The sequence below is a fragment of the Pyrgilauda ruficollis genome, unplaced genomic scaffold (assembly GCF_017590135.1).
Source record: "Pyrgilauda ruficollis isolate IOZ18807 unplaced genomic scaffold, ASM1759013v1 scaffold16, whole genome shotgun sequence".
NCBI lineage: Eukaryota > Metazoa > Chordata > Aves > Passeriformes > Passeridae > Pyrgilauda > Pyrgilauda ruficollis.
Window position 1 is genome coordinate 13,297,445 of NW_024514764.1, and position 12,172 is coordinate 13,309,616.

At 66.7% G+C, this 12,172-nt stretch overlaps 2 protein-coding genes across 2 annotated transcripts; both read left to right on the forward strand.

Annotated features, from left to right (window-relative positions):
• The first annotated feature begins 1,890 nt into the window (after window positions 1-1,890).
• LOC121350666 (septin-12-like) lies at window positions 1,891-7,953 on the forward strand. The gene is made up of 10 exons (XM_041462182.1): window positions 1,891-2,064; window positions 5,010-5,216; window positions 5,741-5,869; window positions 6,033-6,114; window positions 6,210-6,347; window positions 6,751-6,868; window positions 6,946-7,041; window positions 7,157-7,253; window positions 7,463-7,514; window positions 7,616-7,953. The coding sequence occupies exons 2-10, from the start codon at window positions 5,039-5,041 to the stop codon at window positions 7,758-7,760; spliced, it is 1,035 nt and encodes a 344-aa protein (XP_041318116.1). The 5' UTR covers window positions 1,891-2,064; window positions 5,010-5,038; the 3' UTR covers window positions 7,761-7,953.
• A 147-nt stretch (window positions 7,954-8,100) lies between these two features.
• Window positions 8,101-9,828, forward strand: MYADM (myeloid associated differentiation marker). Its single transcript, XM_041462173.1, has one exon. The coding sequence runs from the start codon at window positions 8,731-8,733 to the stop codon at window positions 9,589-9,591; it is 861 nt and encodes a 286-aa protein (XP_041318107.1). The 5' UTR covers window positions 8,101-8,730; the 3' UTR covers window positions 9,592-9,828.
• Window positions 9,829-12,172: the final 2,344 nt, after the last annotated feature.

A 12,172-nucleotide genomic window follows, 5' to 3' on the forward strand; every position in this document is an offset into this window, starting at 1 on the left:
CCGAGGGGCCGCCACCGCTGCCAGCCCCCCAAGCCGCCACTTTCAGGTTGGTGTCGCAGCCGCAGACGGTGCAAGTGAGCTCCCAGCCCGCCTTCCTCGGGGGGCTGGTGCTGGTGCCGGCCCTGGGCACCCCGGCAGCGCCCGGGCAGATGGCACCGCGGGGACCCTGCGTGGTGGCAGCGGCTCCCGGCGAGGCTGCGGACGGCAGCGGGGCGGCGGTGACACCAGAGCACGGTAGGACTTGTTCTTGTCCCCGTCCCTCTCTCCGTCGGGCCCCCCTCGGCGGGCGCAGCGCTGCCAAAACCCCGCACGAGCCAATGCCGGGAAAAGCGTGGGGTGACAGCGACTTTGGGGACAGGCGCGCCGCCAGCTCGCTGCTCCCCGTGCCGGGGCCCGCGGGGCGCGCTGGCTGTGGGGGGGGCGAGGAGCCGAGCGCGGAGCTGGCAGCGCTCCCGGCCCGCCCGTCCCCGCGGTGCCTGGCGAGCCGCCCGCACCGCCCCGGCGCTGATTGTTCTCCCCGGCGCGGGAGACAGGTCGGGACACATGTGCCCCATCGGCCGGCCCCGCGCGTGCCGCCTATCGCCGCGATCTTGTCCCGCGTCCAGCGCTTTCTTCCCCTCTCATCCCTCCTGGCTTGGCACGGGGCTGGATCCTGTTCCTCCCTCCCCGTGGGGCGCGGGAGGTGGCGGGGGGCCAAGGTGCGCCGGGGCGTGCTCGGCGTGCGCCCGGTGCCGCGGGGAACAGTGCCCGGCTCCCCGGCACGGTTGTGCCCTCGGCTCCCGCCGTGCCGGGGTGGGCGCTGCCAAGCCCATGCCCGTCCCCAGGCCTGGGAAGAGGGCGGCCAAGTGTCCTTCCCAGCGGCTGCTCCAGGCCGGAGGGCGCCGCGGTGGCCGGGAGACGACCGCCGCTGCTCCCTGCTTGGGTGCTCGGGGCTCTTTGCCCGTCTCGCTGCGCTGTCGCGGAGCCGCCGTGGCCGGGCCCTAAGTACTGACGCGGCGAAGGCATCCATACATCTGCGCTGAATCATCCCCCAGCAATGCCCGTGGCCCTGCTGCCCAGCCAGCCCGGCTGCCCGCGGCTCCCCGGGCCAGGGATGGGGCTGGGGACGGCCCGGGTCATGAGGACACGGGGGAACAGAGCTCGAGGCTGAGCCAAGTGATGGGGACACTGAGGGACAGTGCTCAGGGTTGAGACAGGTGATGGGGATAAGGATATGGTATTCAGGACTGAGTCAGGAGTGATGGGGACACGAAGGGACAGCACTTGGGGCAGCGCCAAGGTGACAGGGACATGGGGACACGGTACTTGGGGCCAAGCCAGGCTGATGGGGGCACAAAGGGAAAGTGCTCAGGGCTAAGAGGAGGTGTCAGGGACACTGTGCTCAGGACCAAGCTGGGGTGATGCAGTTGTGCCCAGGGCTGAGCTGGGGTCATGGGGACACGGTGCTTGGGGACAAGCTAGGGTCACAGGGAGACAAGGGACAGTGCTCAGGGCTGTGTCACGGTGCTCAGGAGCAAGCTGGGGTGACAGGGAAATGGGGACACGGAGCTCGGGATGGAGCCGGGGTGATGAGGGGACATGCTCAGGACAGGGCCGTGTTGGTGGCCGGCAGCCGAGCGCGGCGTGCCCAGGCTGGGGGCACACGTGAGCCAGCGGGCAGCGGGTGGCACCGGCTGCCCTGCAGATGGCCGGGGACTGGCAGGGGGCTGGCAGACACTGCTCGGGCACAGCGGTTTCTCTGCCAGGAAGAGGTGGGAACGTGCTGTTTCCTCTGCCGGGAGGCCACCCCGGCCCCCAGCCGCTGACACCCGTGGGTGGCCTCGGGGCCCCGTGGCGCGGCGGGTCCCACGCCCCGCAGGAGGAAGCTCCCAGCGAGCCGCCGGCCGCCGCATTTCACTTCCACGCCGGGTCGCCCACGCAGGGCCCGGGGCGAGGAGGAGGAGGAGGAGGAGCGGAGGAGGAGCCGTGGGCAGCAGCCGCCCTCTGCCTTGCACCCCAGGAGCCATTTGGCCCCGGTGACCAGCTCTCGGCGGCAGCAGCCCCGGCTCCGGCCGGCTCGCCCAGGTAGGGATGGCGTGGTGGCAGCGGGCAGGGCGGCGTGCGGGCAGAGGCAGCTGCCACTGGGCTTGGGTGACTTGTCCCCTGTCCCCAGCAGCGCTGCCGGCGCAGGGTTTCGCTCGATGGTTCACTTCTGCTTCTCCTCACCGACGGTCCCCAGCCACCCCAGCCCTGTCCCGTGGCTCCCACGCCAGACGGACGGGCTGGCTCCGAGTCTGGCTGCAGATGGGGACTGTCACCACTGTCCCCTTAGGTCGTGTTTGGCACTGGGAGAGGCACTGGTGTTTCTGGGTCAGATCAGCTGGGCAGGAAGAGCTGTGGTGTGGCCGGGGCGGTGGGTGCATGTCCAAAGCTTCCATCCCTGTGCCAGAGGGGTCAGCTTCCTTGTGCTGGACTCAGAGCCAGGCTGTCCCCATCCCGTGCTCGGTTTGGAGCAGTGGTGAGCAGCCGGACAGGGAGCTCCTGTCCCAGCTCATCCTCTCCCAGCACCCTCCACCCTTGAAGCTTTATTACAGGCTTCCCGGGGAACTGGCCAATTAACCCTGCATCGGTAATTAAATCCATGGAGGAGACCACGGACCCGGGATTACTTGTCCCTGTCTGGAAAATAAGAGCATCCGTGATGAGTCCTGGAACAGGTCTGGCTGCAGGAGCCATTTGCCCCGGGGCTCCGTGGGGATGCCGAAGAGCTTCCACGTGGCCATCCGGCTGCTGGCCATTACCAGCAGGGCTTTTTGGCAGTGAGGGCAGGGACACGGGGGGCTCCGGACCCCTGGGGGAGGCAGCGGTGGGTGCAGCCCCCAGTGTCATCCCGGACGTGCCCTCTGGCTGTGGCTGTCTCCTTGGTGCTGCCCCTGGCAGGGCGCAGGGCAGTGGCTGAGCCCCTCTGTGGGGCTGTGGCTCAGCACCCTGGGGACCACCCCGGAGAGCCGGGGGTGCAAGCACCAAATCCCACCTGCTCCCTGCCAGTGGTGCCCAGCTACACGGGATGGCTCCAGCAGCTGCACCACTTGGTTCTGGATCTGTCCTGGCGACTGCCAAGGCTGGCAGGGAGTGAGAAGGGGTGCCAGGCTGGGGGCACGGGGGCCGATGTCTCCCGGGGAGGAGGGCTGCAGTAGTTGTGGAGATCCTCTCCCTGATGGGGACTTCCCATCCCACGTCGCTGCCAGTCTGTAGAACACCCTGTTGGGAAGGACCGTGCTGGGTGGGTGGATCCCCGCCGGAGTGAGCAGCCTGCCCTCCCCCAGCCCCCCCAGCCGGGTGTCACCGCTGTCACCAGGAAATCCGCGGCTGTTTCACCACTTCCGAGGAACATCCCGACCCAGGGGGTGCAGGGGCAGCTGGGACATGCGACAGTGCTGTCCCCAAGCCTGCCATCACTCTGGCACCCACTGGGCACAGGGTGCTGGGTGGCTCCCACGCCGGGATGCCGTTGCCATGGCAATGGGGGTGTTCAGCTCCATCATCTCCTGGCACTCCGGGCTGGCTCAGGCCGGCCCCTGCCCACATGCCCTTTGTCCCCTGGCTGCGTGGCACACGGACACGGTCTCAGCAGGTCCCTCACAGCCTGGGCCATCGCAAGCTGCCGCTCCAGCCTCGCCGGTGCCAAGCGCCGGCTGGCACATACGGGGGAGGCTGCGGCGTGGGGGGACGCAAGCGCCGTGGGGCACTGCGGCAGTGGGGCGAGTGGCAGGGCCACCACCCCTTGTCCTACCCCGCCGTGCAGAGGCCGGGCACAGGTGCTGCTGGGGAGGGCGGGGGGCACGGTGCGGGGTGGTCCTCAGTGCCCGTGGGTGCCAGTGGGGATCGCACCCACGGCCAAGCACTCCCGTTGCCATTCAGTGCCACCGCGGCCGCTCACGGGGTGATGGGGACAAAGTGAGGACTGGGGGTGTCCTGTGCCATGGGGGGGTCCCCATCCGTGCTGGCCCGGCTGGGAAGCCGAGCAGTGCCATGCTCCGGGTGGGCACAGCGGGGTGAGCACAGCCGGGTTGGCACAGCCCTCCCCAGCCACCAGTCAATCGGCAAACCGGGCGCAGGGGCTTGGCTCTGGTGGGGAGGGGGCTGCGGGGGGCGGGTATTGCCATGCTGGTCATGCGTGGGAGCCGCAGCCTCGGCGGAGCCGGGTTGGTGCCAGCCGGGAGCTGGCGGAGGGAAGGGGCCGGGCTGCGGCGCCGCCGGGGATGGGGATGCGGACGGCGCCCCGGGGACCCCCCCCGGCCGTAGCGGGGCGCTGAGCGAGGGCACCGCGGCGCCGAGGTAGGACCCGAACAATGGCCGTGCTGGGAAGCAGGAGGAGGAGGAGAAAGAAGAAAGGGATTTGGGGCTGCCGCACAAAGAGCTGGGGCGGGCGCGGGGCTCCGGTGGCCCCCGGTGAGGGGCACGCTCCGGGCACCGTCCCCCGGGCAGCCCCCACGTGTCCCGTGGGGCTCGGGGTTGTGCCGGGGATTGCTCTGCACCCCCGGTGCCCCCGCCCGGCAGTGCCCGGTGCCTGGTACCATGTGGGTGCTCTGTGGGATGGCACGTCCTGCCCTGGGGCCGGAGCCCCCCGGCTGTGCCGGGGCCGGCGCGATGCCGCCTGGCGCGGGTGGCCGCGTGGGCTGGGCAAAAGGAGCTGGGCAAAAGGAGCTGGGCAAAAGGAGCTGGGCAAAAGGTGCTGCTGGCCGCGGCCACGGTGCCCGATGGTCTCAGGGCAACCGGTGGCATCGTGGGGTCCGGTGGCGCGACCACCCCAAAGATGCCCCTGGCACCTCCTCGGACGCTTTCGCGCGGGGAGGGGGTGGCGTGTCCCCGTTGCCATGCCGAGCCTCACCGGCTCCCAGGAATGTGCCGGGGCTGCGTGCCCGCCGGCACGGCCGCTGCTGGGGCAACGCTGCCGGCACAGGGGTGGGCACCGAGGGGTGGGCACCCAGGGGTCCAGGCTCACCGCCTTTGCCCACCCCGCCGTGCAGGGAGCAGCCTGGAGCCCGAGGAGCGCAGCATGGAGCCGCCGGCCGTGCCGGAGGAGGAGGAGGAGGAGGAGGGGGCGGTGCCCCTCTCCATGGCGCCCGGCCCCGTGGGCTGCCAGCTCTTTGGATACGTGGGAATCGAAGCTGTGCTCGACCAGATGAAAATCAAAACCATGAAGACAGGCTTTGAGTTCAACATCATGGTTGTGGGTGAGCGCTGGGCGTGGGGTTTTCTCCTGGGTGGCGTGGGAATACTGGCTCTGATTCCACCATGCCAGGAGAAATTATGCTTTTAAGGGATTTAAAGGAAATTTAAGTGATTTTAACTGATTTAAGTAGCAAACAATTGAAAATGAGTAATATCCCCTACTGCACAGCATAGTCATGCTGATAGGTGAGCTCATCCCAACATGTGAGATGCTCCCAAATGGATGTTGAGGGGCTGTCGCCTTGGGGAATAAATTTGTTTGGAAGATAAACCAGACTAGCCCAATCTGGGATGCTCTCATATGTGTACCAGGGGTTATGACCTTGGGGAATAAATATGTTCCTGGGATAAAATGGACTATCCCAACCTCTGAGATGCTCCCAAGTGGATACCAAGGGCTTATTGCCTTGGGGAAGAAATTTATTTGGGGATAAGCCAGAGTTATTCCAAACTCTGCGTTGCTCCCAAGTGGATATCAAGATGTTACTGCCCTGGGGACAAACCAGAGCTGCTGGTGTCCCCTCAGGGCAGAGTGGGCTGGGGAAGTCCACGATGGTGAACACCCTCTTCAAGTCCAAGGTGAGCCGCAAATCCTCCCAGCCTGGCCAGGAGGAACGTATTCCCAAAACAGTGCAACTCCAGTCCATCACCCACGGTAAGGTCACCACCACGGCGGCGTGTCCCACCAGCCCCTGGGACAAGCAGGGGACTGGGCTGGGGTCTGAAGCTGCTTTCACAGCCTCAAAACATCCCCCGTGCCTGGTCCCCTGCTTTTCCCCAATGTTTCTTCCCCCCTGACCCATGTCTGTACCCCACAGTCATCGAGGAGAAGGGGGTGAAGATGAAGCTGACGGTGACTGACACACCAGGGTTTGGGGACCAGATCAACAATGAGAACTGGTAGGACACAATGGGGAGCAGGAGCCCAGCTCGGTGGGTGGCAGTTTGGGGTAGAGGTTGAGCTCAGGTGCTGTCCCTCAACTCCTCATCCTCAGCTGGGACCCCATCATCAAATACATCAATGAGCAGTATGAGAGATACCTGCGGGAGGAGATCCTCATCACCCGCAAGAGGAAGATCCCAGACACCCGCGTCCATGGATGCGTCTACTTTGTCCCCCCCACAGGACACTGGTGAGTCCCCACTCACAGCACCCGTAGGTGAGGGGGTCACCGTGTGGCAGTTGTGCCACCCCGGGATGATGGTGGTGGAGTCTGGGGTGATAATGATGGGGTCACCCTGAGGTGATGGTGGTGGAGGAACCTCAGGGTGACTCTGGAGTGGTAGTGTTGTGGTCACCCCTTGGTGACAGTGGCGGGGTGGTCACTGTGGGGTGGTTGTGTCACCCTGGCATGATGATGGTGGGGTCACCCCAGGGTGACAGAGATAGGGTATCAACCCGGGGTGGTAGTGGGGAAAGTCCCTCAGGGTCATGGTGCTGGGGTCACCTCAGAGTGACCCTGGGGTGGTAGTGGCGGGGTCACTCCCCCAGTGACAGAGGTGGGGACACCCTGGAGTGACGGCGGCCCTTGTCAGGCTGCGCCCGCTGGACCTGGAGTTCATGCGGCGGCTCAGCAAGATCGTCAACGTGGTGCCGGTGATCGCCAAAGCTGACACGCTCACCCTGGAGGAACGGGCAGAATTCAAGCAGAGGGTGAGGACAGGTCCCCAGTGGGCTCCTAGGCTGCACCATGTGCCGCCCAGCCCCGGCTCAAGCCTTGTGTTCTGCAGATCCAGGAGGACCTGAAGACCCACGCCATCAGCGTGTACCCGCAGGAGGACTTCGACCAGGACCCCGAAGACAGGGCCCTGAACGACAGGATTCGTGTGAGTGCCGGGGTGCTGGGACGGAGGGGCCAGCCCCTGGGGAGCAGGGTGAGGGACAGGGACCTGGGGACTCCTGGGGAGAAGCACCCGGGGCAAGCACAGCCTCTGCTGGCAGGAGAAGATTCCCTTCGCCGTGGTGGGGGCAGACCAGGAGCACCAGGTGAACGGCAAGAGGGTGCTGGGCCGCAAGACCAAGTGGGGCATCATAGAAGGTGAGCAGAGCCCCTCACCCGCAGCCTCCGCAGGTGCAGGGAGCAGCACCCAAGGGGTATCTTTGCCTGGGTGGGTGCCGAGCCATGGCAGGTGGCACGGAGCTGTGCTGTGCTCTGGCGGTACCCAGAGCATGCCGGGATGCACTGCCCAGGCATCCCAGTGCCACTGAGCCCTCCTGCCAAGCCTGCCCCTCTGCCTTGCTTTGCAGTGGAGAACCCAGCGCACTGCGAGTTCCCCCTCCTGCGGGACCTGCTGATCCGGTGAGCGGGGACAGGGTAGGGAGTGCTGGAACCCCACGGGGTGACAGCAGGGTGGGGGGGACAGTGACATGATGCCCTTCCTCCCCCTGCCACCCGGGCAGGTCACATCTGCAGGACCTGAAGGACATCACCCACAACGTCCACTACGAGAGTTACCGCGTGCGGCGGCTGAACGAGAGCAACCGGCCGGGGCTGAGCCCCCTCAATGGGCTGCCCGGCAAGGGCGAGGCCAGCAGCCACCTCTGAGCCACCCAGTGCCCCCCAGACCACCACTGGACCCCATGGCAGTGCCCACCCCTGCCCACCATGGCTGTGCCAGGAACCTGCCTGGGGTGAACCCCCCTAGAGTGCCCAGCTGCCCTGACATGTGTCCCTCGTCCCAAGCTCTGCCATGGGCACAGACCCCCGGACCCTGTGTGACATTAAAGGTTAATCCAGAGCCTTCAGCCTTCACCCTCCTGTTGGGCTCCCAACTTTTGATGTGCCACCTCCCTCCTGTGCTGCTCTGGCTGCTGTGGCTCCCCCAGGCACGCTGGGGAAATGGAGGTGCTGCCTGTGGGGTGTGACGAGGGTGCAGATGCCCTCCTCACGGCCACATCACCCGCCCTGCCCAGTGAGGCAGCTGGCACAGCTGGACTTTGAGCCGCTTATCAGGTGGTGGAGGTGCCAGGAGGGGAGCGGAGGTGCCGGAGGGGTGTGGAGCTGTCGCCTGCAAGGGTGTGAAGGGGCTACACCCAGCTGTGGCATCCCCCTGCCAGGGGCACCGTACTGGTGCAGCCCCTAAACCCCTCAGGGGAACCCAGTAGGTGCTGCCCCGCTGGCTGCCAAGCCCTGGTACCTGTCAAGGTGTCGGGGTGCCCCCCGGTACTCTAGGGGTGCACGAAAAGCCCTTTTGTACCTCCTGCCGTGGGCAGGGCTGGGGCTCGCTGCCAGGACGGTGGCACATGGTGGCTTCCTGCCCGCCCCGGCCCCACCGCCCGGCTCAGCGTCCCCGCCCTTTGCCCAGCCCCGCGTTAATGATCCACCCGCGGCCGCCAGCCCCCAGCAGCCACCGGCGTGCTGGCAGCGGCAGCAGAGCCGGGGGTCCTTGGCACGGGCGGCTCGGGGGGGCTGGCAGCTCCCTGCCCTGCGCCCCACCCCTCTTCCCCGGCAGCCAGATAAGAGCGGCTGCGGGCAGCACCGGTGCCCAGCGCGGCGTGGGCACAGCGGCCGCGCCATGGCCACGGTGAACCTCCGCGCCCTGACCTCCTGGGTGGGCATCGCCCGGCTCCTCGCCCTCGTGCTGTCCTGCCTCACCTTCAGCCTGGTGGCCTCCACCAGGAACTTTGGGGATCCCTACGGGACATGGTGCATGTTCACCTGGTGCTTCTGCTTCGCCGTGACGCTGTTGGTGCTGCTGCTGGAGCTGCTGGAGCTCTACCCGCTGCTGCCGCTCTCCTGGGATGACTTCACCTCGGCTTTCTCCATGCTGGCCGCTCTGATGGTCTTCACCTCCTCGGTGGTGTTCCCTGCCACCTTCATCAAGAGCCCCTGCAGCGACAGCCAGTGTGCCCGGCAGGCCGTGGCCACCGCCGCCTCCTGCCTCTGCTTCCTCGCCTACGCCACCGAGGTGTCGCTGACCCGCGCCAAGCCCGGGGACATCAGCAGCTTCCTCTCCACCGTGCCTGGGCTCCTCAAGGTCTTTGAAACCTATGTGGCTTGCCTGATCTTCTCCTTGCTGCAGGACTTGTATAAGGAATCTGGCCTGATGTGGTGCGTGGCTGTCTACTCCATCTGCTTCATCTTCACCCTCCTCATCATCATCTTCACCATCGGCCGCTGCCTCACCTACATTCCCTGCCCTCTGGAGAAGGTGCTGGTGGGCTACAACTTCCTGGCCATGCTGATGTACCTCACTGCCACCATCATGTGGCCTCTCTACAACTTCCGGGGAAGGAGCCGCCCCAATTCCTGCGACAAGGACTGCCCGTGGAACAGGCACCTGGGGGTCACCTTCCTCACCATCTTCAACTTCATCGCCTACTTGGTGGACCTGGTCTACTCCACCAGGATGGTCTTTTTCAGGGCGCCTCCCTAAGGGCTGGGGATGGGCCTGGGGGTGGTGGGACGCGGCCGGTGCCGGTGCCAGTGCTGGTGCCAGTGCCGGTGCCAGTGCGGGGCTGCCGGCGGAGCTGAGGAAGGGGCCGGATGTCTCGGAGAGCTCCTTGTCCCCGTGCTGGAGCACAGAGCCAGGGAGTGACCCAGGGGTGCGCTCAGCCCGGGCCCCACGGGCTGCACACAGGGGGCTGGAGGGGCCACGAGGGGCTTGAGGGGGCTTTGGGATTAAATTGGGTCATTTTTCACTTGTTTCTGCCTCCTCTTTCTTCCCCTTCCCAACCTTCTGCAGGATCCCTGCTGGGAGGTGAGAAACCGGGGGGCACCACTGGCACTGGGAGCCATGGGTGACTTTGGGGGGCACCAGCAGCACTGTGGGGGCACCAGGCTCCAGAAAACCCTTCCTACTCCTTGTTGACTCGGCACTGGAGTGAAGCAGGGCATGACCAGGAAAAGCCCAACCCGGATGCCTTTTTCTTGGCACCTGCACAGGGCCCTGCCAAACAGGTTCAGGAGGAATGCAGCTCTTGGGGGGGCTGAGAGCCCTCCACAGGACATGGAGCCACATGGTCGGGGCGGTGGGAGCGGGCACCGCCGCGGGCCGGTGAGTGCGGGCAGCGGGGGGCGGCGGGGCCCGGCCCGGGGGGGTGCGGCCGCGGACAGCGGTGGGGAAGGGGCGGCTGAGCCCGGCCGGGGGGCTCCTCCTTTTCCACCCGGCGGGGGCCGGTCTGAGCTGACGGGATGGGGAGGGGAATGCCGTGCCCCGCAGTGCTCCCGTGAGTCCCCGGGCTGTCCCCTCCCGTTTGCCATGTCACCAGCATGGTCGGGTCCTTGTCACCACCACAGTAACCCCAGTGGGAGCCCTGCTGGGTTTGGTCCCAACCATGTAGGCTGGAGTCCCCCTTTGGGGGCTGCTGTGGTGTCCCCTCCCTGGGGGAAAATGGGGAGGAGGGTGGCTGCCACCCAGTGCCACCAGAGCTGGGGCTGCTGACACACACCACGGGGGGACAGTGACACCGCAGGCTGGTATGTGGGAAGAAGGCAGCGGTGCAGGGCGGGCAGGGAAGGTGTGCCTGCAGGCAGAGCTCCTGGCACCGCGCTCCCGGATGTGGGAGGGGTGCCCGTGGGGCGCCCTGGCAGGTTTTGGGGCCACTGTCCCCACACTGCTCCCTCTGCCACTGCTTGTCCTGGCCACAGCCTGAGGCCATCCCTGATGCCTTGGGACCGTGTCGGGGCCCATCACCACTGCCCTGGGGCTCACAGGGTGACACAAAATGGGGTCCCCACCACCAGGAGGTGGCACAGACTGGCAATCACAAAAGAGCCGACAGGTGCCCCAGTGCCTGGGCAGGTGGGACTTGTGTGGCCAGTGCCAGGGCCACTGCAGTGCTGGGTCCCAACAGTGCCAGTGATGGCAACACCACAGGGTGGCCTGGGGGTGTCCCCTTTGCCCGTTCCCTGTCCCCACAGTGGCCATCACGCTGGCACTGATGGGCCATTCCCCTGCACCCCAGGCAGCAGAGATGGAGGGAACGGCAGAGTTTTGGGAGGAAATAACAGGAAAATGACAGTGGCAAGGCACAGCCCGGTACAGCAATGCCCAGGATGATGGAAATCAGCGGAGGAAGGAGGATGAGAGGCGCAGGGAGTGACAGAGGTGTCTCTGGCGATGAGCTGTGCTGGTAACGCGTGGCTGTGGGTGGCACGTGGGCAGTGCCAGCACGTGGGGTGTGGTGAGGCTGTGGGACAGGGGCCAGGCTGGCAGCGGGGTGCAGGTGAGTGGCTGGAGGGGCTTTGGGGGTTCCCGGGGGGGCGCAGCCCAGGAGTCCCATGGGCACGCGGCGGTGCTGGGGGTCGCTGGGGGGACCTGAGACCTGGTGGGTGCGGGAAGCCCCGGCGCCGGTCTGTGCCGTGCCAGCGGAGCCCAGGTGCTGGAGGGTCTCACGGTGCCGTGGTGCCGGTGTCGCTGTCACTGCGGTGCGGTGCCGTTGCCGGTGCGATGCGGTGCCGGTCCAGGTGCGGTGCCGGTGCGGTGCCGGTGCATTCCTCCCCCTAGGGGTCGGTGTGCCGCGGCGCGGGAGGCGGTGCGGGGGGCGGCTCGCTCCTGCGCACGGCCCCGGTCTGAGCTGACGGGATGGGGAGGGGAATGCCGTGCCCCGCAGTGCTCCCGTGAGTCCCCGGGCTGTCCCCTCCCGTTTGCCGGGGCTGCCTCTGCCCGCGGTATTGGGGTTCCTGCACCTGGCACCAGCACCCAGCCCTCTGCCCCGTCAGCAGGGTGTCCCTGAGTCCCCCAGGGATGCCCCTGTAGCCTCAAATGGCTTTGTGGCCCCAGGGACACTCCCGTGTCCCCCGGTACCCCCAAAGATGCTCTTGTGTCCCGCTATGACCCTGTACCCCCAAGGATGTCCCTGTGTCCCCAGCTGGACAAGTTGCCTCCAGACAAGATCCCATGTGAGCCCCCATGTGCCCTTCCAAGGCCTGACCCCCCATCCGGGGTGACTTTCAGGAGGGCCCCCATGCTCTCCCTTCTCTCTGAGGCTGGGGGACACATCCAGGAGCCCCCT

What these genes read in the sequence shown, in the direction of transcription:
- LOC121350666 (XM_041462182.1), top strand. Translation starts at nt 5,039, where the DNA reads ATGGAGCCGCCGGCCGTGCCGGAGGAGGAGGAGGAGGAGGAGGGGGCG. An exon ending in GTTCAACATCATGGTTGTGG is followed by an intron (nt 5,217 to 5,740) that starts GTGAGCGCTGGG and finishes GTGTCCCCTCAG; the next exon opens with GGCAGAGTGGGCTGGGGAAG. An exon ending in ACTCCAGTCCATCACCCACG is followed by an intron (nt 5,870 to 6,032) that starts GTAAGGTCACCA and finishes TGTACCCCACAG; the next exon opens with TCATCGAGGAGAAGGGGGTG.
- MYADM (XM_041462173.1), top strand. Translation starts at nt 8,731, where the DNA reads ATGGCCACGGTGAACCTCCGCGCCCTGACCTCCTGGGTGGGCATCGCC.